Genomic DNA, 24,988 nt, shown 5'->3' on the forward strand with positions numbered 1-24,988 from the left:
ACTGCGCGAGATAGTGACAGCGATTTGTTTTGGTTTGTGATAGCAGCAGGAGCAGCATTAGTGAAAAAAGTATTGCGCCGGCAATAGCAACTAAAATTGAAGAGTTTGAAGATCGTTTTTAAAATAAAACTTACTGGAGTATAAATGAAAATTAATTAAAAATCTAGTGCTAAATTCAAACCATTTTACTTGCATTGACTTAAACCATCAATAGTAAAGGCAGTTGTATCTACAGAGCAACATCAATCATTGGAAACACTAATAATTAATCCTACAAGGTTAGTATTCAAATCCGTTTATAAATACATGGTTATTATGGTCTTATCCACTGGTGTACTAAACTGACTCGGTCGAAGAATTTTGACACTAGAGCGGGTCCAGATCACGTGGGGATCATACGGGAGCGTGCCCCGCTCAAGTGTCAAAATTCTCAGACCGAGTGACTTTAGTACATCGGTGGATTAGACTATTAGGAGAATTTTAATGTAAATAAATTATAGTACAATTGTATGGTCTAATCCACCGGTGTACTAAATTCACTCGGTCTGAGAATTGTGACACTTGAGCGGGGCACACTCCCGTATGATCCCCACGTGATTTGGACCCGCTCTAGTGTCAAAATTCTTCGACCGAGTCAGTTTAGTACACCAGTAGATAAGACCATTGCGATTTGATATAAAACGTACGAAATATAAATTAAAACCCAAATTCCTTTTCGTGTTGAAACTTTGTTTACTTTCGGTAGAGATAGCAACATTTGTAGTGTGCATGAGCACTGTATGCAATACACAAATAAAAAAACTTTTCGTAAATTTGATTCAATTTCATATGTATTCCTGTCATGCTGTTACTGAAACTGAAATAAATTAAAATCATACTCGGCACACCGATTTTTGAAAGGAAAAAAAGGAATCAGTTTGTTGATGTATTTTTGGAAGAATAAATGTGTTTTGACAGTGTGCGGGACCGAAATCCGTACAGGTTCAAAATCCGTACACTTCATACAATTAGTAGGCGTTTTGTATGAAGTGGACGGATCTAGATTCATTTCTTAGGTTACGGATTTCGATCCCTCACGGTACTCCTGAAAAAAAAAAAACTGGAAAATCTGGAATTACCTATCAGGGAATTTTATTCAACCTGAAAGAAACCTGGAATTCTCAGGGAATTCGGATTACAATCAGGGAAAATATTTTGAGACAGTAATTCATGGTAGAATATGTTCGCTACAAAGAATTTTTGCGTCAAAATCCAGAGATTATCATTATCATTTCGGGTATGGAACTTAATCGACTTATCTAAACATCAAATACATTCACATATCTTGAGCTGGAAGCAGGTTTCTTTTTGAAAACTTGATCAATTGATTTAAATCTCTAAAAAGTCTCTATTTATGATGAACCAAAATGGTCTCAAAAGGATCTCTTTTCCCTATCTTGCTTGCAATGAATTCTGATGCAAAATATTACAACGCCTCGAGAAGCTTTCAGAGCCTGTTACGAGACTATTCAACTAATTCTTCCAGAAATTCTTCACATATTTCTAGAGAAAAAGTGTCAAAAGATTTTTCCCTGTGTTTTCTCCAGATACTTCATCTGGAATACTTTCAGTGATCAATACAGGATTCTTTCCAGGAATTCTTCAAGAGATTTTCTACCAGTTCTTCCAGCAATTTTTCAAATGATGCTTAAAGGAATGTCTACTAAATTTGCTTCAGGACACCTTTAAGCACTTCAACGTCACTACCTCCTGTCATTTCTAACGGGAAGGTTGTACCAATTTTAAAACCAGACAAAAATCCTGCAGAAGCTTCTAGCTATCGTCACGGACTATCGTCCAATCAGTTTGATTTCCTCCATCAGTAAACTTTTTGAAAAGGTCATTTTGAACTGAATGATGGCCCACATCAACGAAAATTAAATTTTTACCAAAGAACAGTTCGGATTCCGCCATGGACATTCGACCACTCATCAACTTTTACGTGTAACAAATTTGATCCGTTCCAACAAATCTGAAGGTTATTCTACTGGTCTTGCTCTTCTAGACACAGAAAAAGCATTCGACAGTGTTTGGCATGAAGGTTTGATCGTAAAATTAAAAATTTTTAATTTTCCAACATACATTGTTAGAATAATTCGAAGTTATCTGTCAAACCGTACGCTTCAGGTTAATTATCAGAACTCCAGATCTGATCTCCGCCAAAGGACGAAGTCTGCGTGTCATCTGTAGTCGATTGCAAAAAAGTTTGGATATTTTTTCTTCCTACTTGCAAAAATGGAAGATTTCTTCTAATGCTTCCAAAACTCAACTGATAATATTCCCACATAAACCAAAAGCTCTTTATTTGAAACCTTCAAGTAGACATGTTGTCACAATGAGAGGGGTTCCAATAAATTAATCAGATGAAGTTAAGTATCTAGAACTCATGCTATATAAGAATTTAACTTTCAAAAATCACATTGAGGGCATTCAAGACAAATGTAACAAATATGGAAAATGTCTGTATTCCCTTATTGTAATTGTAATTGTAATTGCTCAATCCACACCCTGGCAGACAATTATCCGCCCATCTAGACACGGGCTGGGTGAGGACCTACCAAGCCTCCCCCGTTAACATGTCCTATACCGTTTAGCACACCGGGATCTTCCACAAGCAGGCGCCGGAATTAAAGCGGTCCCACAAGCTTCAGATACATTAAATAGATATAGTCCCTCTGGCACTAAACCGCATAGCGGCCTCCATATCATCACTAGCACTGCCTATCCCGCACGCCAAACAAAATGCCGGAAGTAGCGTGCCGTGTAGAACATCCGATGTTCTACACAGCACACCACCTCCGACACCATGCTCAACGTACAGCAAAGACATCGCTAATAAAAAGCGGAATGCGTCATTCGATTCAGTGCTAGACGGACTATAAATGTAACGAAGAGGAAATGAAAAGATAGTAGAGATGGTTTGGTTGTTGGATTGCTGAAACGAGAAGAAATAAAGTCATTACGTTAAAACGTGGTTTTTATAGTTGAATAAATGTATCGATAGTTTCTCATCTGTTTCTTTTCCGTGTCGTAGTTGCGTCGATTCTATCCACCTCGAGTTTCGTCGTCTCCGCTCGAGCAATGAGGACCGCGATGAAATGAAAATATAAAAATATGAGCATTAGTGTTTATCTATTATTTAATGTGGTTCTCATTTGCTTTTAAATACCTAAGTAACATGTGAACTCTGCCTCTATCAGAAAATTCTAATGAATTATATTTTATTCTCCTGCACTTTCCCTAACACAAAGTATTCCTATTTAGTAAGACATTTACAAGTGCAAAAGCGCAAATAAAAGTGTGGGACCTCATCGAATCATGTTGATGCCCTCAGAGCACTCAGTCTTCGATTTGCGAAAAATGAGTCCGCTGAAAACACCGACCCGACTCGACGCAATCGCGCACCTCTACCAACGCCTCCGCACATGTAAAAACTTCTGCGATAAACCTGTGGTGTGAAAGAAATGCGCAATATTATTTTAATTTCAATCCTAACTGCATGACCCGTAGGCTCTATGCGTATGATTGTTCATTATTTTAGCTAAATATACCATTTATTCCTGTACATCAGAAGAAAAGAAAAACGACTAAGAATATCTTGCAGCGTAAAGTTTAAGTGATCAATTATTAATCCTTTCTTTGAATCTAATTTCATTATACATTGGGTTATGCTATGCTTCGCGTGTGATACGAACAATTAGATTTAACAATATAATGCATTAGCATCCAAACAAATACCCTAGAAAATTTTCTTATTGTCCGACAAACATTTCAAAACAATTACGAACTGCACAAATTCAACGGCAACTTTACTTACAAGCTTTCATTCGATCACCCTTAAAATACACAGTCATCAGTAGACCCTGCACTATAATATCCTCCTAATATAACGCAGAGCTAAAAATCCTCTCTTGCGTTACCCAATCTGAACAAGAAAACATTTTCAAATACTTCCCATAATTTGTGCACGGCAAAACAGATTCCACTTTCTACGTAATGTAACCTAGCATGAACAGCTGCCCAACTCTCCAAGATCCAAGGTGCTGCTGCCTTACGTTCAAAACTTCTTTCCTCAAAGTCTGTCTATCAATTCCGAACTCTATTGCATACTACCATACCAATCAGACCCTATTCCTGATAAGACACAGAGTCATAACCCCAATGTGATGGATTTACCCAGTAAATCCACAACCTTGTCCTAACCCCTCTTACGTTTCGCTATCCTCGAAAGTCACCCATATTGATGCTTGGCAAAAAATATCAGTATTCAATCTACAAATCCCAAATTACACCACATTACGTTGGTCCGTTTGGCGTCGCCGGTGGATACCTGTTCTGACATTCGTTTATTTCAAACCCCATTTCAACCATGTCCCCCCACTTTATCAATACGAATGTTGACGAATCACGATAATCTGAAGATCGTGACCAGAACGGAGGTAGGATAAATCACTAGGGACCAACTACCACCAAAATGTCTGTATTCCCTTATTAATAGAAAATCAAAACTTCGTCTTAAGAACAAGTTTTTAATATTCAAACAAATTTTCAGGCCAGCCATGTTGTATGCTGTACCAATATGGACTAGCTGTTGTAATACTCTGCAAAGAATTCAATATAAAATTTTGAAAATGATTCTGAAGCTTCCTACAATTTCTACGCCATTTTGTCCACATTTCTTCTGGAATTTCCTTGATTTCCTGTTATTGGAATTTCCAAAGAAATCTTAGGAGCAATCTCTGGAGTAATTCCTGAAGATACCCTTAGAGAATATCCTAGTCAAATCTTAAGAAATTCTACAGGAAAATTATGTAAAAAATCCTGAAAAATCTATGGAGACATTTCAGGTTGAATATTGCAACATGTTTAAAACGAGAGCCTTTGAGGATGTTCTAGGAAACCGATGGGAAAATCACATAAAAAAAACTTCGAGGACTAGAGGCTTTCTTGAAAAATATCTGAAATTATATATGAAGTAATTTCTGATAAAATCTCTGAGATAATTTCTGTGGATATTTTTGGAGAAATCTAAGTTGTATTTTAAGATATCAAAAACAAAATTCTTGGAGGAATCCCTTTGGAAAGTTCTTGAAGTGAACTGCTGAAGAAAAATGCAAATCTCTCAAATTAAATTATCGACCCATTTATGTAACCTGAACAAAATCTTCGTACTGTAATCCGGGGTATCATTGATCAGCGGGGTAACATTGATCGGAATAACTCACCTCATCAAAACTTCGTATTATCATTTAATGGTGAAACATTTCCAAATCCTGAATGGTGCTTCTCTTTCTTATATTCATGAGCTAATAAAAGTAAATATTTTTGTGAAAATTGCGTTTACCTTATGCGTAAATTTGTTAACTTTTCGAAATAATGATTTTAATTGTTAAGGATGACACTACCGAAAATTCATGTTTCACATAAATTCTACAAACGATATAAGCAAACAAATGTGGTTATTACTAAACATGACATCGCTGAAAACGATTCCGTTGTCAAAAATTTTATAAGTATGCTCAATTAGGCAACATTACCGAATTACTTTTAGGAATGTAAAATTCCCTTAGGAAATTGCCTACCTTTAGGCGTATTCCGTGGTTCGAGGTGTTTTTAATTTTAAAATAACTCAAAAGTAAATGACTTGTAAGCGTTTGGCCTTCATATTCAGCTTCAGGGGCCATGATTTAAGTACCGTTTTGATTCATATTACGGACACTTAAGGCCTCAGTGGAGTAAAACTGATCAAAAAGCATGTAAAATAAATCAGTTAGTATGATTCCTCCGCATTATCGAGCCTTGAAAACATTTAGCTTTCGAATTGTGGGCGAAGATTTTGATTCCGCAACGTGAATAATTTTAAATAAATACAAATGTGTGGACTTTCCACGATTCTTATTCCGGACGCTTACTTTTGTCTTGAATTCCGGACACTTTGATTCAAATTCCGGACAGCTCATGAAAACCATAAATCGAGAAGTCAAATTATCAATTGGAATTGCTAAACCACTAAACAGACGTCTAATGCAAATGGAAAATGTTAATTTTCATAGATATCGATGAAAAATGCTTATTAAAACAAATTACAAAAGTGCGAACTTTTGAACGGCAGAAATTGAAACATTTCTTGTGAAATGTTTCCCATACAAAGAAGAGTGTCCGGAATTAAAAGCTGTCCGTAATATGAATCAAAACGGTAAGTAACGATATTTTCAGTATTATCAAACGTTGTTTACATAGGTGATCAATGTTACCCCATATCAACTAAATAAAAAAATCGCCTAAAACATTTTTTTTTAAATGCTTCAAACTTTCAATAAACAAACTACAGTATATAGTCTCAAGCTACGGGTGGCAGTACTTGTTTTAAAAATATGAAACCTGCAACATTTGCATTTTCAAACGAAATATTGAGAAAAAAAGCAGAAAAATGATCAATGTTACCCCGGATTACGGTAGTTATATCTAGATCTTTGATGAAATTCCTTGAGGAAGTTACAAAAAATATTCTCAGAGAAATGTCAGGTCTGATTTCATAGAGAAACAAACTCCTTTGATTACTGTTTGGTCTTTTTTTTTCAAGCAAGAGGTTTCTGAATTTTCTATTTTCAAAACACTCAGTACCTACCAGCCATGCTTCACGAACAATTTATAAAGTTATTTGAAAATATTTAATTTCGGAAAAACCGTTACCGGAAAAGTAATTTGGAATTAGAACAACTTTCAATTATTTATTTTTTACAATCATGATTCATTCAGAGCTCTTGAAAGTTTCCGATAGAAATGCAAACAATTAATCATTTATCTAAATTACCACATTTGTAAATGTTATACATCGGATCGTCGGAATAGATTTACCGGGAGCTTTGTGGGCTTCGTAGCCGTGCGGTTAGTGTCACCGAGGCATTTAGCCGCATCGTGCTAAGGAGTGTGGGTTCGATTCCAGCCTCAGGCCGAAAAACTTTTCGAGAGGAAAGTTTTTCGACTGTGCCACTGGGCGTTGCATGCTGGTCCGTTGTCTAGTGTGGTGCTTCCTTCAATAGGCAAATTGCCCACTGGAAGCATTAACGTGTAGTGTCTTTATTATCCGTGTTCTAAACACGATGGTGGACTAAACTCTTACAAACAAAATAAGAAGCACCATCATTATTGAATACAATTCATTTGAATAGAACTTAAGCTTTAATATTGTTAGCCCATTGCTCCAGAAGAGTGAATTCACATCAAAACATTTCTGAAATTGTCATTAATTTGTTTTGGTCGTATACAATTAAAGTATTTCTGGAACCTAGAACTAATTTATAAAACCTGAAAATATCAGGGAATTTTATTTCGGTAAACGAGTAGACACCCTGTTTGATTATGTTGGAAGAAGTGCGTTAGTTATTCTCTGTGGTCTATTTTAGAAGTAAAATTGACTGTTAAAGTAGGCTCAACATGGTTGAATGCGCTCCGACTTCTTTAAACGACCGAGTCGTAAAAAGTATCAGTTATAAAAAAATGAAGTTATAATAATCTATTTGATAAATGCAACGTCTATATGATGCATGTAACCTTTGTAACATAGATCCTGATGATTTGGAAAGTTGCTGAAGGCGCAGCAAAGTTTTCAAGTAGGGTTTGTCGTAACCGTAAAATGGAAGAGGACCACAACATGCAACACGTCTGTTGCTCTTAACAATAACCGATTAACTGACCCAGCTTTCTTCCAGTGATTAATCTTGAGTTTTCGGTTACCTCATTGTTGTCATTTAATTTACACAATCTTGTTCTATTTTTACTGGAAGAATAACAGTTGGCTTCTTCCATACGAATAATCTAATCACAATCTCAATATCTCAATATTGTCACACCGCCACCAGTTTTTTAGTAAGGCACTATTCACATATTAGTTGCGACACTCAGGGCCGAGAAAACAATAATTTTAAATAAGTGTTAGTCTTGATTTCTACCGGATGCATAATAGTCTAATCACAATCAAATACTCTCGTTTGAAAGTCAACTAAATCGTTGTGTTCATCCTCAGTACGCAGCCAAATGAGTTACTATTGAATAGGGCTTGATCTGCAGATGATTATTATTTCAACATGAAAATGTATCAATGTTTTCTCCTAAATATCATTATTCATATATGCATCCTGATTATCCTTCACTACAGGGTGTTTTATGTAATTTGGACAGAGCGTTACGCGTATATAATTTACTTTACTGAGATTTTATCAATCCAAATATTTAAAAGGTGAGTTTATGCGAGATTTGGGAAACATTTGCCGAGATTTCGGTAAAAGTTTAATCATATTTTGGCAAACAATTATCAAGATCTCATCTTTTGGATCTTGACAAGTCGTTTATCGAGCTTGATTTTCAATTTCAAGTGTGTACCTCTCGAAGGTCTATCTGCCCCGTCAAGTATACAAAATGTGTTCATATAATTCAATCAATGCTTCATTTCTCTGCTCTGCTAGTTAAAAACTGAACTGGAAGATGTTCTCCAGTATTGATAGCTGTAATGCATTTTTTGAAATTCCCAAATTTGGCAACAGCCCAGATTTGACGACATATAATTCACGCCTTAGTGCCTTAGCTTCTAAAAATGCCTTTGGAACTATGGCTGGCAACTGAAGAAATTGTGTTGAGAAACTCATACTAGATGCAAGGAGAGATCTTTTTAACACAAACAAGATCTCGACAAAAAGCATTTTACTGTTCCATGGTGCTCTAATTACCGTTATTATCAAATTTATTATTGGGCTTCGTAGCCGTGCGGTTAGCGGCGTCAGTCGTTTAGGCGTAGCACAGAGTATGGGTTCGATTCCCACCCCAGTCGGAGAAAACTTTTCGTCTAACGAAAAATTCTTCACTGGTCCACTGGTCGTTCCGTGTGTCCGTTGTCTAATGTTAGTTATGTTCAGTCTTTGCAGCCTTTGGCTGAAGACGGTGTAAATTGTCTTTTTCTATAAAATTGTCTTTCTATAAATAAAATATACCATCACAACGGCAGTCAGCAGTTGATTCCTGACGTTGTTCTGCACCTCATGGCTGAATGTAACAACAATTTTATTATAATCTGTTTGTTTAAACAAGTTAAAGTGGCATACATCATGTGATTTCTATCATATAAACTTCAAAAGGGTGTAACTCAAAATTCTAACTAAGGATTTTTTTTTTCAAATTCAGCCCAGAAGTGCAGAACAACGTCAGCCATCAACTGCCGACTGCCGTTTGAATGGTATATTTTATTTGATAATAACGGTAATTGAAGCACCGTGTGTTCCACAGACAGAGATTCGATAAAGCATCTTTCAAACAATATATCAAACATTTGGCCAAGAATCTCGGCAAGAAAAATATGCCCAACAATACCTAAGGCACCTTGCACCACCTTTTTTTCCAATTTGTCGAGAATGATTGAAAAAATTCACTGTAAATCTGCAGGAATCCATACAAAATCTTGTTAGCGGCCACATAACAACTCTGTCATAGATTGGGGACTATTCAAACTTGTAATGCAGACAAGGCATCATCAAGACCCAGTATCACCGGTCATCAGAAACCATCGAACGGAACTCTCAATATTTATTTCCAAAATTTCAATAGATCTCCCAAGAAATTTGACATTGTTTTTGGCACAGCTTTTCGTCAACCGCTAAGAATCTACTAAGAATTTTCAAAAATCTGCTAAGGTTCTTTCTTAGATTTTTTAAGAACCTTATTTCTCAAAGAACTTGCAAGAAACTAGTCAATAGGGTCCTAAAGCCCTGTTCCAGTTTTATTACCAAACGCTTAAGTTTAGGCCAGAAGCACATGTTTACTCGATTTTTAAATAGTATTCGTTGGTTTAAGTCCAAACATATTTTTTACGATTTTTGAGATTTTGTCACTCCATTTGGTTTAAACTCAAATTTTGGGTATATTTTGTTTTCCGTGTCCCTTCCGAAATGTCAGATAGGAACAACCCCAGTGTTAAAACTAAAAGCCCAGTGGCATTTTTGTCGACAAAGTGAATGTCAAACATGATCAAAAGTGTCAAGGTTCATATTTGGAAATATTTTTTTAGATTGAAGTTTAAATATGTTATAGCCGTTATTGGAGCTTGAAAAATTGAAGTAGTTGTCAGAACATGCTCTTTCGTATTATAAAATAAAAACAAGAATTCATTGAACATTTTAGGATCGAATTAAAGCCTCGATTCCTGTGGAGACTCCTGCAAAGAGCTAATTGAAAATTTGTCATTAATCTAAATGGAAATCTATCAAGCATCTCACCAAGACCATTGCCAGGATTCCTTAAGTACCCTTCTGAATATGTTGATGTTCTATAAATCTCCTTTGAATTTGTTAACTAGTTACGAGTTGAAGTCAGTATTCTAGTTTCGCCCATAGGCTTCAAATTGAAGCTGATGATCTTGAAAATAAATAGACAACCTTGAAAATGGTTACTTCTGATAAATATTAGAGTTATATTAATTATATACAGAAATAAGCTTTTGCGACTGAAGAACCTTTGAAATCATTACACGGAAAAGAAAAACACACATTTTATATACATATGTGCCCCAGGCATACATTTTGACTAGTTGCTTTCGTTTTTGTAGTTATGAATGCAGTTTTCATATCTCATGAAATTGCAAATGGTATGAATTATACTAATATATATTGAGTGCGAATCATTCGAGACCGGTTGAAATAAATTGTTTTTCGTCCTTTGTCTCAGTTACCAACTAATCTTGAAATTCCTTCCAATTAGCGTCAATTAGCCCAACACCTCATCTGTCAAAAATTTAACCCCTCTAAAAGCTTATCACACGGCGTCTAGTGGTCACGTCGTTCTAATCGACCCACTCACGCGTTCAAACGTGCATTGACCCATTGCAGTCCGGTTAATTACTTCTCAGTTCTGGAAATGTACGAAATTGATAACGAAACGCTCTCTCTCCCTCTCAGACAAACAGCACGGCGTCACGTTTCAGCTTCCTATAAGCATTGATAATTTCAAACCCATTTCTTCTGATGGCAAGTGGATCATGAGTGGCATTACAGTAGTACCCATCCTTTTAAGCGATTGCAATTGTCTACAGTTGTGCTTATCACTTGGAAGCCTTTATCAAGAATAAACAGCATTATTTTCCTCGTCTGTTTATCAAGATTTTATAGGAAATGAGAATACCTCTACACTGGAAGTACGTACTTCAAGCTTATCTCTGTTGTAGGGAATGAATTATTGCATAAATTCAAACAAATGATAAGCATCATGAATTGAAAAAAATAAAGCGTTGCAACTGATACCGAGTCTAAGTATGTTCTGCAGCAGGTTATCGATTGGAACGGCTCAACTAGGATAGAAAGCCTGTTTCTCATATTTGTGTTCTTATGAGCACTTCCACAGCCATTAACTAAGAGCTTTCTTTGTAAGCTGAAATTTTTTGCATTCGGCCGGCTGTATTCAAACCAGGCACCCTCAGTATGGTATTGCTAATTAGCTGCGTGTTTACCGCCTTGCATTTAATCCTGGTACTATTGAAATCTTCGAAGACTTACACGCGATTTCACAGGTTATTCATGATTTTTTTCTCAGATTCTTCGAAGGAAAGTTTCAGGAATAGGGTCCTAAAGCCCTGTCTCAATTTTTGTACCAAATGCTTCAGCTTACGTTAGAAATACACGATTACTTAATTTTTGAATGCTCTTTTGTTTTTCGAGTTTGTGCCAAACCCCTAGATTTTATCTTAGCTTTTGGGTGAATTATGTTTTCCGTGCACCTTTTGAAATATCAGATGGGAACAATCCCAGTGCTAAAAACTGGAACATGTTCCGGTAATGGATGAAATGCTTTTTTGAAAGATTCAGTGATTATCGTTCTATGATTATTTTTTACGTGAAATAGAACAGAAAAACTTTCGAATTACGTATTCTGATATGAAAATGAGCTTCCGTTACTTTCTGACGATTTTTTTGTTACTCAGCCCGTTACTATTGCCGCTATCACTGGTACAGACGCTCTAGTTCATTCAAAACACCTACTATTTGTATGAAGTGTACGGTGTTCGATCCGCCATTGTATCAAGATGATTGATATTTCAAAGCATTTATTAAATTAAAGTTTCACTATGAATTATTTAAGCGGAAAAAATGCCAAAGTAGAACAAGAAAATGCTTTTTCGTAAAAATGATTAAAAACAAGATCTCATTTAAAACTTTTGTGCTGTTATAATCTTTATTTAAGAGATTTTTGGACCAGTTCATCTCAGAGCATCAGGAATTTTTCTAGGATTCTTCAGAGATTTTTCTGGAATATTTTGTTCTAGACATCCCTCCTAGAATTTCCTTAAGATTCCCTACTAATTCACTTGCAAATTCGTCCAGTATTTCCCTCAGTGATTTTTCAATCTATGCTAGTTTCTCCACAATTTGCTACAGCAAATCCAACGCTCCAGTAATTTTCATAGGGATTACTCTGAAAATGTTCCCACGAAATATCCCAGGATTTCCTTCATAGATTTTACCACATATTTATCTACCGATTTCTCCAGTTAGTTAGGGTGCAGAGCTACTTGGGCACTTCCATGATTCACTTGGGCATGGAGGGTTTTTCTCGGCCGAATAGTCTGAAACTTTGCAATAAGAAGCATTTCAATACGACGCATATTGGGGCCAAATGTGAGCTCAGAAGCTTTCAAAAAACCCCACTGCCGAAATGAATCAAAAGTGCCAAGAATACGATCCGGCACCCTATCCAGTAGATCTTTTTAAAATTCTTACTGGGATCTATTCTATTCTAGAGTTTTTGAAGAAATTCAACTATTTTTTCCTACTCTACTTTACGAGTTCCTACGCCATTTTTTTAAAGTTATTCTTCTACCTTCAAGAATACTTCCACTCCACGGTTTCACCCAGGAATTACTCCAAAACTACCTCCAGAGTTATTCCAAGAAATCTATTACAAACGCATTCATGAATTCCTCAACAAATTTGAAAAGGAACTTCTCAGGTTTCACTAGATATTTATTTATGAATTCCTTCGTTAATTCATCCAAAGATTAATCCTGTAGTTCTTCCGAACATTTTTTGAGTAACAGCAGCAAACACTGCAGCAATTATTTATGTAATTCATCCGATCCAGTAAATCCTACTGCGATTCGATTGATCAATATTTCAATAATTATTCTAGCCTATAATCTATATCCTATATCTAGAAAACCAACCAAGATTTTCTCAAGAGTTCATGAGATTTTTTGAAAGATCTTTACAGCAGTCCATCGAGAATTTCTACATAAATTTCATTGAATAGATTACTTTAGGATTTCTTTTGGAAATACCTGCCGGGTTTTCCAATACTTTTTAAGAAATTCTATATTCTAGAGACATCACTGGGAAAAATCCTGAATAAATTATTTAAGGAAGTCCTTGGAAAAATTCTCAGAATATGGAAAAAAATTCAGAAGGAATGATTGAAATGACAGTATCATTAGAAAAAATGTTTGAAATCTTCTAATGAAATCCTGAACGACAATTTACCAGTAAACTCATTTGACGCATCTCTAGGGAAATTACTGCTTGAATTCTTGCAGATATTCTAAACGGAATTTTTGGAAGAGTTACTGAATGGAATTCTGCAAGACCTAGGACATTTTTTTTAAGTTTGTAAAAGAATCTTTTCGGGAGTTCCTGAAAATATCCTGATGACATAAATTGTGAAATTATCATTATTAAAAATGTTGAAGCTTTTTGAAACTAAATTCTTTGAAGAAGTCCTAAAAGAAACACTAGATGAACTTCCGAAGAAATCTTCGATGTAATACCTGAAGCAACCTTTGAGCCAATACCTGAATTGGTTTTCATACTTACAATGATACGAGCTAATTGTCACGAGAAAGGTCGTAGGGTAATTCATCTATTATTGCCTAAATATGTCGTCTTTTATTGAACGGTTATTCCTTACGGCGTTTTAAACAATTAGCATGCATTTTTTCCTGTTAGGCGATTGTCAATTACCCTAATTCACAAAAAAAAAAACATCCGAAATATGCTTAGAGAAATGTCCAGCCGGAACTTATGAAAAATCCTTATGAAATCTCATATCTGTTGCTTTTTATTTCGTTCTCTTTTTTTCTCTTTTTCCAAAGCCTTCAGAGACCTCATTCTGAAGTTCCTTATTTTAGGAACACTCAAACAGACAAATGTTTTAAAACATAGGCAAGGCTAGTGAGAACTACCGGTAGCGATTGAGTACCTTTGAAACAAGAACTTAAGAGACCTTAAGCTTGAAAAAAGATACCCAAGAGAACGTAAAAGAGATCGAACGAAAAATGACTCTCTCTTCTTTATGTTTACTTTTCAAGAATTAAACCTTGATTGTTTAAGCATAGTCCCAAAAATAACTCCATAGACTCCAACATGAATTTCTTCAGGAATTCCTCCAAAGATTTTTTCGCAAATTTGACAATTATGGAGTTTATCCAGTGATTGTGCAATTGATTTCGTCCATGATTTCTGCTCAGGACATTTTTAAGATTTCAAGCAATAATTTCTCCAGAGATGCCTTCACTTATTTTTTAAGTTTTCTTCAGAATTTTTGTTTTTCCAAGATTTCAACCAAGACTTTATCTAAGGTTACCTTTAGAAGTTAATCCAGAGAGTTGATCTTATGACTTCTTCAGAATGTGAAAAATTACCCAAGAAAGTTTTCGAAGAATGTATCTGGGGATGTATCCAGAGAATCGTCAAGGGCATTTTTAAGACATCGGTGAAATCCCAGCAAAAAAATCCGGAAAGTATCGCTAAAACAAATGCTGATATAGAAATTCCTTATGAACTCTTGCGAGGATCTCTAAAAAATTCACTTACTTCTGAGGAAATCTTGGTGGTATTTTAGATGAGTTTCTAAGAAAATTATTAGTAGAATAATCATTTGAATCCTTGGATAAAATCCTGTAAGGCTTTCAAGAGTAATTTCTTGAAAAATATTGTTTGGGATACCTGAAGAAACTTTCTGTAGAAATGATGGGTTTAGTCGCTGTAGTGAAACCTCAAATAACATTTCAGAGAATTCATGGAAATCTTCCTTGGAAAATTACTCGAGACTTAAATGTTTGGAAGAACTATATGAGTTATTCGTGGATGAAATTTTGGAGAAATTACTAAAGAATATTTCTAGAGGAACCAAATGATTAATCACTTGTCGTATTCATTGAGGAATTTCTGGGAGTTCTCAATAGATTTCCAAGAATAATCCCTGCGATAATTTTGGAACGATTCCTGAGATGAACCGTAGATGAATTCACGAAGGAATTAGTATGAAAATGACTCGAGAAATAACTGAGAAATTTGGCTTAGGAACTTATGATTTGCTTGGAAGAACTCTTGTAGGGATCTCCGCTAGATAACTACTTAAGGTGAAACAGTTTGAAATCAACTCCTAAGATTGCACTAAAACTTCAAAGGCACAAATCTCGCGAAGAAAGTATCCCACAACAGTGCACTTTTTATTTTGGCTTTGTGCACAAGCAGAAAGCTTAAAATAAGAAGATCTGGAACATTTGCCAAATATTCATCCAGTTTTGTGCCTTTGAAAACGTGAGTAGGTGGAGAAGTCGGCCATTGTGCCGGCCATCTTTGCATTCCGAGATGTTTCACCTTAAACAATTGTCGTAACACTGAAATTGGTGAAAAAAATTTCTGAAAGAAACCTTGGAATAGCATTATGGAAAATTTTCAGTGTAGTTCCTTTAGAAATTCCAAGTTAGGTATTTTGAATCAGAATACACTGCAAGAAGAAAGAAAATAGTGATTTTACTGACCATTTTGATTGAAAATGAGACTTTAGAGACCTACCATTAAAAAAGATACTTTTTAGAAACTTACATCAATATGGAGACTAGTTCTCAGAAAAAAAGACATGTTTTCAACACTGTTGCAGATATCGATGAGATTTACAATCAATGAACCCCATATCATTGATTTTAAATCTCATTTACACTCCAATAGAGAGCAGTTCACGATCTAGCGGACGCGTCTGATTTGACCGCTGTCGCGTGCAATGTTTAAATTCCACATCCACTAACTTCTCGCTATGGTACATACCGTTAAATGGGGTGGAACTGAGCATCATGTTCTAATTATTACCGATCATTCTTATCTTATTTGAAGAGGATAGGGTAACCAATATAGTTTGGACCTTTATATATTTTTGACCCCATGGACCATTATCCAACAAATTTCCCCATTGAAATAAAACAAGCAATTCAATTCGTAAGTCATTTGGAAAAATAGGACTGTTTCACACTTGCATCAACCATTTGTGCACATAAAATGTCTTTATTTTGACGAAAATAAATTCAATTCAATCGATTCATTCATACACCGTTACAGCAAATTTCACGCAGGAATTGAAACCGTAAGATTTTTTTCAAATGCAAACAAAAACTATTTTCAAATTTATAGACTAGAAAGCAAAAATTCTTTCCGTTTTCTATTGTTAATCGACTGATAAGCGCGAGCATAACAAAACCTTCAATTTCTTCGACTTTGGTTACGCTGTGTAAATAATTAATTGGTACAAAAAACAAAATCACTTCCTTACAGGGTCCAAAATACGACCGTTACCCTAAATGTTAGAAAACTCAATCAATAAGAAAAACGACGTCCAATTTCTAATAAACTTTATTTTATAAAAAAAAAATATCTCGAGAAATGTTTAACTCATTCCACGTTACGGTACCACATATACAATTCAGTGGACAATCTGTTGGGGCACGATAAGCCAAACAAACGCGAGCGTCGCGACGCGTCATTGCCAGACAATCGCGAGAATCGTCGTCATAGTCGCGACTACGTCCCGGTCATCGTCAATCAGTTGGTTGTGCTTTCGCAGCGAGTGCAGACGCGAATTGCTGTTTCCAAACTAGTCGAGCCGTGCAGCCCTAACTGGTGGCATTTATTGTAACCCAATTAAGTTCCGAGTTCGATTTGCATTATCGGGCACTTGTTGCTGTTTGTTGTCGCTACCAGTCTTACAGTGTGTGTCAAGTGATTTTTCATTGAAGAATTTCAACTATTTATTTCTTTTAAACGCGAACCCAAGGAGCAATTACAATGGCATCCAAGATGAAGAAGGAAAAGATTGGAATCATTGGAAGGTGAGTGCCATACTACTAAACTAATAGTGAATAAATTTGCAACATACTATTTCTGGTACAAAAATTGAAATTCCCACTGGTCAGCAGATTCAGTAACTGTTAGTATGGTTACACAATGTGCACCGAAGGAGGACTTTCTATCCATTATGATCGAACCATGCACAGAAACTGGTTCTGTTACATCATTGATCCCAATTTGCCAGTCTCTGGCTGCATATACCCGTAGTATGTTCAATTATTTAAAAATCTGCTGATGAAAATTTGGCTAGTCATAGGAATTACGGATATGGGTATGAGGATATTGGAACAGAACAATGATTGGGTTTCTCACATACTTCTACACAAAATACTTGCAGCGTAAATAGAAAACATTTCGTTAAAAAAGTAGAAATGCCTATTTTAAAAACAGATAAGTATTTCGCCAACAATATTTTCGAAAATATGCAGCGCTATGCTACAGTGTTTCAATCCTACCAAAAACGTCGAAAACATGTCTGGAAGAAAAACAATCTATTGAATAAACACTTGAGGCACATATTTTGAAGGTACTTTATATAATTTTATAGAAATTTTCACCATTGCCTAAAAGAAAGTCGTTTATAAAGAGATATTGTTCCAAGACTCATTAGTACCTGAACTAACGTGAATCGCAAGTCAGTCCCATCTGCATTTTCGTCAAAATTAAGTTGAGTTCAGTTTTCAATATATCTTCCAATGCACTTTCTGCTGCCCTAATGAGATAATAAGATTTGTTCGGAAAAAGTAAATAAAACAGTAAGTCAAATTCTCCCATAACGAAAACGAAACCGCATATCAGTCCCACTACCGATGTCCGCACAATGTAACACAAAAATGAACCGTATTTTGAACATCTTGATATTTTTCTCAGAAAGATATCGTGCTGAATAGCAAATTGTGAAATTTTCAATAAAATTTGTACATGTTCCAATCCTCTGGCATTTTTTGAATATTTGTATGGAAAACGAGTTTGGAAACTTCACACCCCTTTTTCTCAATGCCTTCTTTTTACAGATGGGACTGACTTGTGATTCACGGCAGTGAAGGTGATCATAAATTTATTGATAACAACATTAAATGCTAAGCTAAGCTAAGGAAGCTGAGTGATCAAGAATTTTCTACTTTCGGTTGGTTCACTCTCAGTCCGGAAAGAATCTCTGTGTAAGTAATCTTCTCGGTTACTTGGGCATAACATATCATTGTACTTGCCACATATTTCATATACAGAATTCATACGAAAGCCCTTCGATTAACCCTCTAATACCCAACCCCGCCTTTAGACGGGGTACACTTTGGAATTTTGTGTATTTTTTCTTAGCTCGGAAATTAAAATGATTTTATTTTTGGTTTAAACCTTGACTCATAACATGCATATAAGAAAAGTTTTTTATGATTTTTGAAACTTTTTTGTATTATTGAAAATTGTTTGAAAAATTGTATTCTTATATAACCTTCAAATGCCTGGGATTTATTTAACGTGTATTATAAAAAATCGTACCTTTTATATTATTCTACGATCAACCTATCACAGAAGAAGAGCCTGATGGTATTGAAATAATTTCAAATCTGTTTTTCCGTTAGTTACACGGAAAATAAAAAATGTTCCAGAAAAAAATTGAAAAAATCATATTTTCAAAAGTATAGTAAAAACTCTAATTTTTATTATTGTCAAAAATCAGTAACCAGAAGAGGCTTCAAGAAAAAATTGAAAAGGATAGGGATGTTCAAAAATAAAAATAATAAAAATCAAAAACCAAAATTCATAAATTTGCGAAGAAAAATAAATCATTGCCCAAACCGTGTTTAGAATGATTTTAGATAACGAAAAATTATATTTAGATCGAAAACAAAAATTTGGGTATTAGAGGGTTAATACCAGTGTTGATAGCCACTGAGCATCTAAGAAATAGTAAGAATCATAAAACATTCCAATAGTTTTTATAAATATTCCTCAGAGAATCCGACCACTCATTTCTTTGAGTGGACTTTTAATTAAGAATTTCTCGTGACGTTGCGGTAGATATTTAGTAATCAAATGACATGACTTACTGCCTTCTGGTATCGCTCCGACATTTTTTCAGGAATGTATCCAGTGATTTCTCGGATTTACCAAGAAATTCTTCCAAAATTTTTGTTCAAGACACATTTAAAAATTCAGCAACAATAACTGTAGAAGTTAAACTCGGAATTCCTGCAGGGATTTCTATAGAGATTTCTTCACAATCTCTTCCAAAGATTCTTTGAAAAAATCAATGAGGTCCTCAGTCCTCCGAGAATACATCCAATGATCGGAGGTCTAGAACATCTTTAATTATTGAGCGATTCACGGCAGGAAAATTTTCTCCGAGACTGTCGGTGAAATCCTTAAAATGTTTTAGAAAATTACTTACAAAGTTTTCGATAAAGTTTCAGTGCATTTTTGAAAAATTATTTGACAAGATTCTGATAAAATCCTGGACAGTATCATAACTTTAAAAAAATCTGATTGAGTCCTTCCCAAATCCTGGGTTTATTATCTGACACAATCTTAGTGAATTCCCAACTTGATCCTAGTGTAATCCCTTGTGATAGGCTCAACTATGTGCCAAATTTCTAGTTATTAACAAATTGATGGTCACTCATTTGGCACTCACCGCATCAAAACGCTGGCTCCACCGTATATTTCACATTGTGACAGTATCGCTGTTCTGTCAAACACACAAGACTACGGTGGCGCTACCTATGCATTTCATAGCGGCGGTTTTTATTATATTAATGATCAATTATTAGATCCTTTAGAGATACAGGGCTGGTAGCGACTTAGTGACTTGAAAATAGGAACTTTAGAGACCTTATGCTTGAAAAAAGAGACCAAAAAGTGACCGAATAGAAACGAAAAAGACTAAAAAGAGACCACACAGGAATCAAATAGAGACCATACAGGAAACAAGATACAAAAAGAAACCAGAAGATTCGATAACAATTTTTCAGAAAATCCAATCAGACATTTCTCTATGTCTAGTGCTAATAAAGGCTAAGGGCCAATTTCATCACTTTCGCTCAAGCCGTAAACCACGGTAAACCATATACCGTAAGGACGCCATTCACCGCTCATTGAATTATTTTGAAAAATCTGAACAAATTTTCGCAACAAAATTCATCAACATGTATTAGTATACCAGAATGTATTGTATCAGAATGAAATTCATATGATTTAATTTTATATACTATTTATAAAAAATAATTTAAGGCTGTTTAAGGCGGTAAACATGAGTTGAACATTGATTTTAATATGTCAGATCGAAAAAAAAATTCTTAGCTGCCACGCTTTAATATGTTGTTGTACTATAGTACAAAGATGGCAACTAGCTAATAAAAGTAAATTAATTCCAACTAGTTGTGTATATAGAGTCTCATACTTAGGATGAGCGGTAAATGGCGCCCTACACATGTATCATTGGCATACATGTTATTCGGCACCATTATACGTTGTTCATATTTCAACTTGTTTCCTACAAAAACAAATGTTTTATCTTGCGTCTAGCGTAAAAAGTTGCGAAATATATCGAAAAACCGATTTTTGACAGAATTTAATGTGTTGAAATTCTGTTAAATGAGCGGTGACTAGCGTCCTTACGGTAGTTAAGCTAGGTTTAGGACTTGAGCGGTGTTGAAGAAACCGCCTATAAGTGTCTTAAAAATAGGAACATTAGAGGCCACATTCCTGAAAAAAAAGAAACCAAAAAGATATCGCATATGAACTAAGAAAATGAAAAGAAACCAAATAAGCATCAAAAAATATTTTTTTATAAAAAATACTCTAAAATTTTTTGTATAATTTCAACCAGAAATTTAACTACAGGAGTGATTCCAGACTCTCCTCCTTAGATTATTTTAAGAATTCCCCCAGACATTTTTCAAATAAGTCAAAAATTTATGCAGGAAATCTTTCAGAGATGTCTCAAAAGATTTGGCAGAATTTTTTCAGAATTTATTGACACAATTTTTGAAAAACATCTGAGTAATTTCTGAGAAAAAAAACTTCTAAATTAAAACCTTAAGTAACCTCTGATGAAATTGTTGTGACCGGCGGGTGGTTCTCCATATATTTGATTATTTCCACGTCTGTGTTTCATCACGTTCGTTGATAGAAGGTAGAAAAAAATGACAGGGTAATCAGGATTTTATTCATGATTATTCGTTTTTTTTATTTGCAAAGTCAAAAATAAACCAGAAATTTCTGAAGAAACTCCTTTAAGGATCTGTAGAAGAGCTTCTGCATTCTTGGAAAGGGATTTTATGGATAAATTGCTAATTTTCGAAAAAATACTATATCAAATTCCTGGATAACACCAACAGGATTTTTCAGAAAAAAAATCGGACGAAATCTCTCCAATACCATGAATTTGAATGTTATGATTATGCTTCTAGTAAAATTACGAATTTTACCTTGTTTCGGGGAGACAAAATTTTAAATTTGTGTTGGCTATTCAAAAGGTGTAAAGTAGGTGAATGAGTCAGAACTTTACAATAAAATTTCTACGAAAATGGTTGGATAGATTATTAAAGAAATCGGCGTAAGAGCTTCCGGAGCAGTTCCTAAAAAACCCTAAACGAATTTCTTAAAAAATCTGGAAAGAATTCCCGTTTGTTTTTTGAAGATCTCCTAGAGTAAAAACTGGATACATCGATGAAAAAATCGTTTGAGGGAATACTGAGATAATACCTAGAAAAATTCAGAGTATTCTCTGAAGAGATTTCTAACGGTGCCAGCGTTGGAGTGCGCAATACTTTTCAGGAGATAATTCATGCAAGTATCCCATATATTACAGCTGGACTGGAGACATTTTTGAACGAATTTCTGGGCAAATTTGTGGAGGAATGTCTAGAGGATTTGCTTGAGGGATTTCTAGAGCATTCTCTGTCTTAAGTAGTATTCCAGCAGAAATCTCTGGAGAGTGTAGAACTAGCAAGATGAGTTCAAATTCACATAAATAAAGTAAACAAAGAAATTCCTGGAGAAATCACTAGAAGAATTACTTAAGTTTTTTCTTGAGAAATCTCAGAAGAAAGTTTTGAAGATCTTGTGAAATAGTCACGTAAGAGTCTTTGAATTCTATGGAACCTCCAGAAATTCGCACCAGAATTGACAGTGAAAAAAAAAGACTCAAGAGACCATTTTGGTTGAAATTGAGACTTTATAGTCAAATCTCTAAAAATATACTAGAGATGATGGTGGCTTATTAGGTTATTCCTGGCCTTATTTATATATCTACGATGGCTCTTCGAAAAACTCCTTAGCTGATCTTCATTCGAAAGTTAGTGGATTATCTACGTGATATTTTTTTGGATGGTTCAAAATATCGTTGTAACTCCACTTCGTTCATCCGAATCTAGGTCAGATTCTAAATGTCTTCCAAGAATTTGAGCTCTTGCGAAAGAGAACTATAAGACTACACAAATCCTTCAAGTTCGGCAATTTTGTCATTGGATCCATGCCGGATTTCGTTTCAGTATTTACAACGAAATATATAGTTTCTTGACTGAAAAAATGTTTGAAAACTGTTGCGTCGTAATGTGACTGAAATTCAAGTGGAGTCCAATCACCTTTCGCAACTCATCTTCTCTTTAGATAGATCAGAGATATTAACAGTCTCCCCTCTTTCCAGCGGCCTGATTGGCAGATCATGGGCGATGCTGTTCGCCGGTGTTGGCTACCAGGTCACCATTTTCGATATCATCCCCGAGGTGGTCGAGAAAGCCCTCCAGCTGACCCAGGATGAGCTGAACAGCCTGGAACGGCAGGGATTGCTTCGGGGAACGTTGACCGCCGCCGAACAGTTCGCCTGCATTCGCGGATCGCACAATCTGAAGGAAACCGTCGACGGCGCTCTGTTCCTGCAGGAGTGTGTTCCGGAAAATTTGGATCTGAAGAAAAAGCTGTACGGCGATTTGGACAAGGTTGTCGGATCCGATACGATCATTTCCAGCTCGACCAGCACGTTTATGCCATCGTTGTTTAGCAAGGATTTGAAACACAAAGATCAGGTAGAATGATAACAGAGCAGTGATTGATCTAGGATTTTTATCAGGTATCATTGATTATTCCAGGTTCTTGTTTCCCACCCAGTGAACCCTCCGTACTACGTGCCGCTAGTAGAGATCGTACCAGCACCATGGACCCGTCCGGAGTTCACCGCCAAAACTCGAGAGCTGATGACCGAAATCGGACAGAAACCGGTTACGCTAACGCGGGAGATCGAAGGCTTCGCCCTGAACCGCATTCAGTACGCCATCCTGAATGAAACCTGGCGCCTGGTGGCGGACGGTATTCTGAGCGTCAAGGACATCGACAGTGTTATGTCCGACGGGCTGGGAATGCGCTACGCCTTCCTGGGTCCACTGGAAACGGCCCATCTGAACGCCGAAGGTATGCTCAGCTATTGCGATCGGTACTGTAACACGATCTACGCCGTTAGTCAAACGATGGGAGCTACTCCGAGAATGGAGGGTCCAGTGGCACAACAGGTGGCCAAGGAATTGGAAGAGATGGTACCACTGGATAAGCTCCCGGAGAGACGAGCATGGCGAGATGCTTGCCTGACCAAACTGGCCCAGTTGAAGAAAACTATTTAAGAGGGATGAGGGATTCGCTGTGAATGTGTGGAAGTTTCTTGGAATAAATACGTGCTAAACTGAGCTTGAGCTATCGATTTCTTATTCTTATGAACAAACTTCATATCGTCTCTTAGAGTACCATAAACCAAGGGAAAATTCGTTAGCGGGGTAACATTGATTGGAATGACCTCTCTTGTAAAAACAAACATTTGTCGATGAAACATTTTCAATGCATGAATGATGGTTTGCTTTCCTTTAACGTTCAACGCTTCATCATCGTAATCATCGTCATAATCGAAACTTCAAAAGCATTTTCCCTGTTCAAAACAAACAAATATTCGATAAAAATGTGTTCACTGTGTTTCGGTAAGAGAATAGAATACAGTGAACACATTTCAATGTAAATTTTCTTGTTTTTGAACGAAAAAGACTGCTTTCGAAAATACCGAAATAATTTACGGATTCTGCCGCCCTAATTCATGAGCTCATAAAAAAGAGCTCTGGTCGGAAAACTTTGTTTTGCTCATGCGTGAGCATCGTTTTTGTCATCGCTGCCTCTTTGAGGCTCTCGTTCGCTATAGTTATTTATCCAGCTTGTTACAACTTGCGAAGCATTGCCGATCATGGACCGATACATATAGGATATTTTTCTTCGCTTGCTTTGATCGTGCTTCAAAATAAAATAAGAACGAATTTTGCAATGCCTGCTTGTACGGTTTTGGCGATTATTTTCAGCTTCAGGGCACATGATTCTAGCAAATAACGACATTTTGAATATTACCGATTAGTGCTAAACTGTATTCGTTACAGAGTTTCCTGCTGTAATATCAGTGTTCATTTTCAATGTTACCCCATACCAGATAAACCAAAAAATAGCACTACATTTTTTTTTTCAAATATGCTTAAAACTTTCAGAATTTATCTTGGAATCGAAAGTATAACAGGGATAAACGTTGAAATAATTCTGGGGAAGTTCGTGAAGAAACATTTAGAGAAATTTCTGAATGTTCATTCCCTTGAATCAGTCTTAAGTCTTAAGATACATTCCTAGAAAAATCCCTGGAAGAATTCCGGGTGCAATTCCCAAAGACATTTGAGGAAAAAGCTTTAGTTTAATTCCAAATTAATCCCTTGAGAAAAGACTCCGTAGAAACATTTATATTGGATTGAATTTATAGGGAAATACTGAGAAACTTCTTG

The 24,988-nt window shown here is 35.8% G+C and overlaps 2 protein-coding genes across 2 annotated transcripts in view; both read left to right on the forward strand.

The window, feature by feature from the left end:
- Positions 1 to 26: 26 nt before the first annotated feature.
- The window catches only part of LOC5569894 (N-acetyltransferase 9-like protein), a 33,280-nt gene continuing 8,318 nt past the window's right edge, over positions 27 to 24,988 (forward strand). Inside the window, exon 1 of the mRNA XM_001658743.2 lies at positions 27 to 278. The gene's annotated coding sequence lies outside the window, so the exon portion shown is untranslated. The remainder of the gene's footprint in view (positions 279 to 24,988) is intronic.
- LOC5569895 (lambda-crystallin homolog) lies at positions 16,868 to 23,875 on the forward strand. Its single transcript, XM_001658742.2, has 3 exons — positions 16,868 to 17,173; positions 22,840 to 23,218; positions 23,282 to 23,875. The coding sequence occupies exons 1-3, from the start codon at positions 17,130 to 17,132 to the stop codon at positions 23,804 to 23,806; spliced, it is 948 nt and encodes a 315-aa protein (XP_001658792.2). The 5' UTR covers positions 16,868 to 17,129; the 3' UTR covers positions 23,807 to 23,875.

Source organism: Aedes aegypti, chromosome 2 (assembly GCF_002204515.2).
Source record: "Aedes aegypti strain LVP_AGWG chromosome 2, AaegL5.0 Primary Assembly, whole genome shotgun sequence".
In the NCBI taxonomy this organism is placed as follows: Eukaryota; Metazoa; Arthropoda; class Insecta; order Diptera; family Culicidae; genus Aedes; species Aedes aegypti.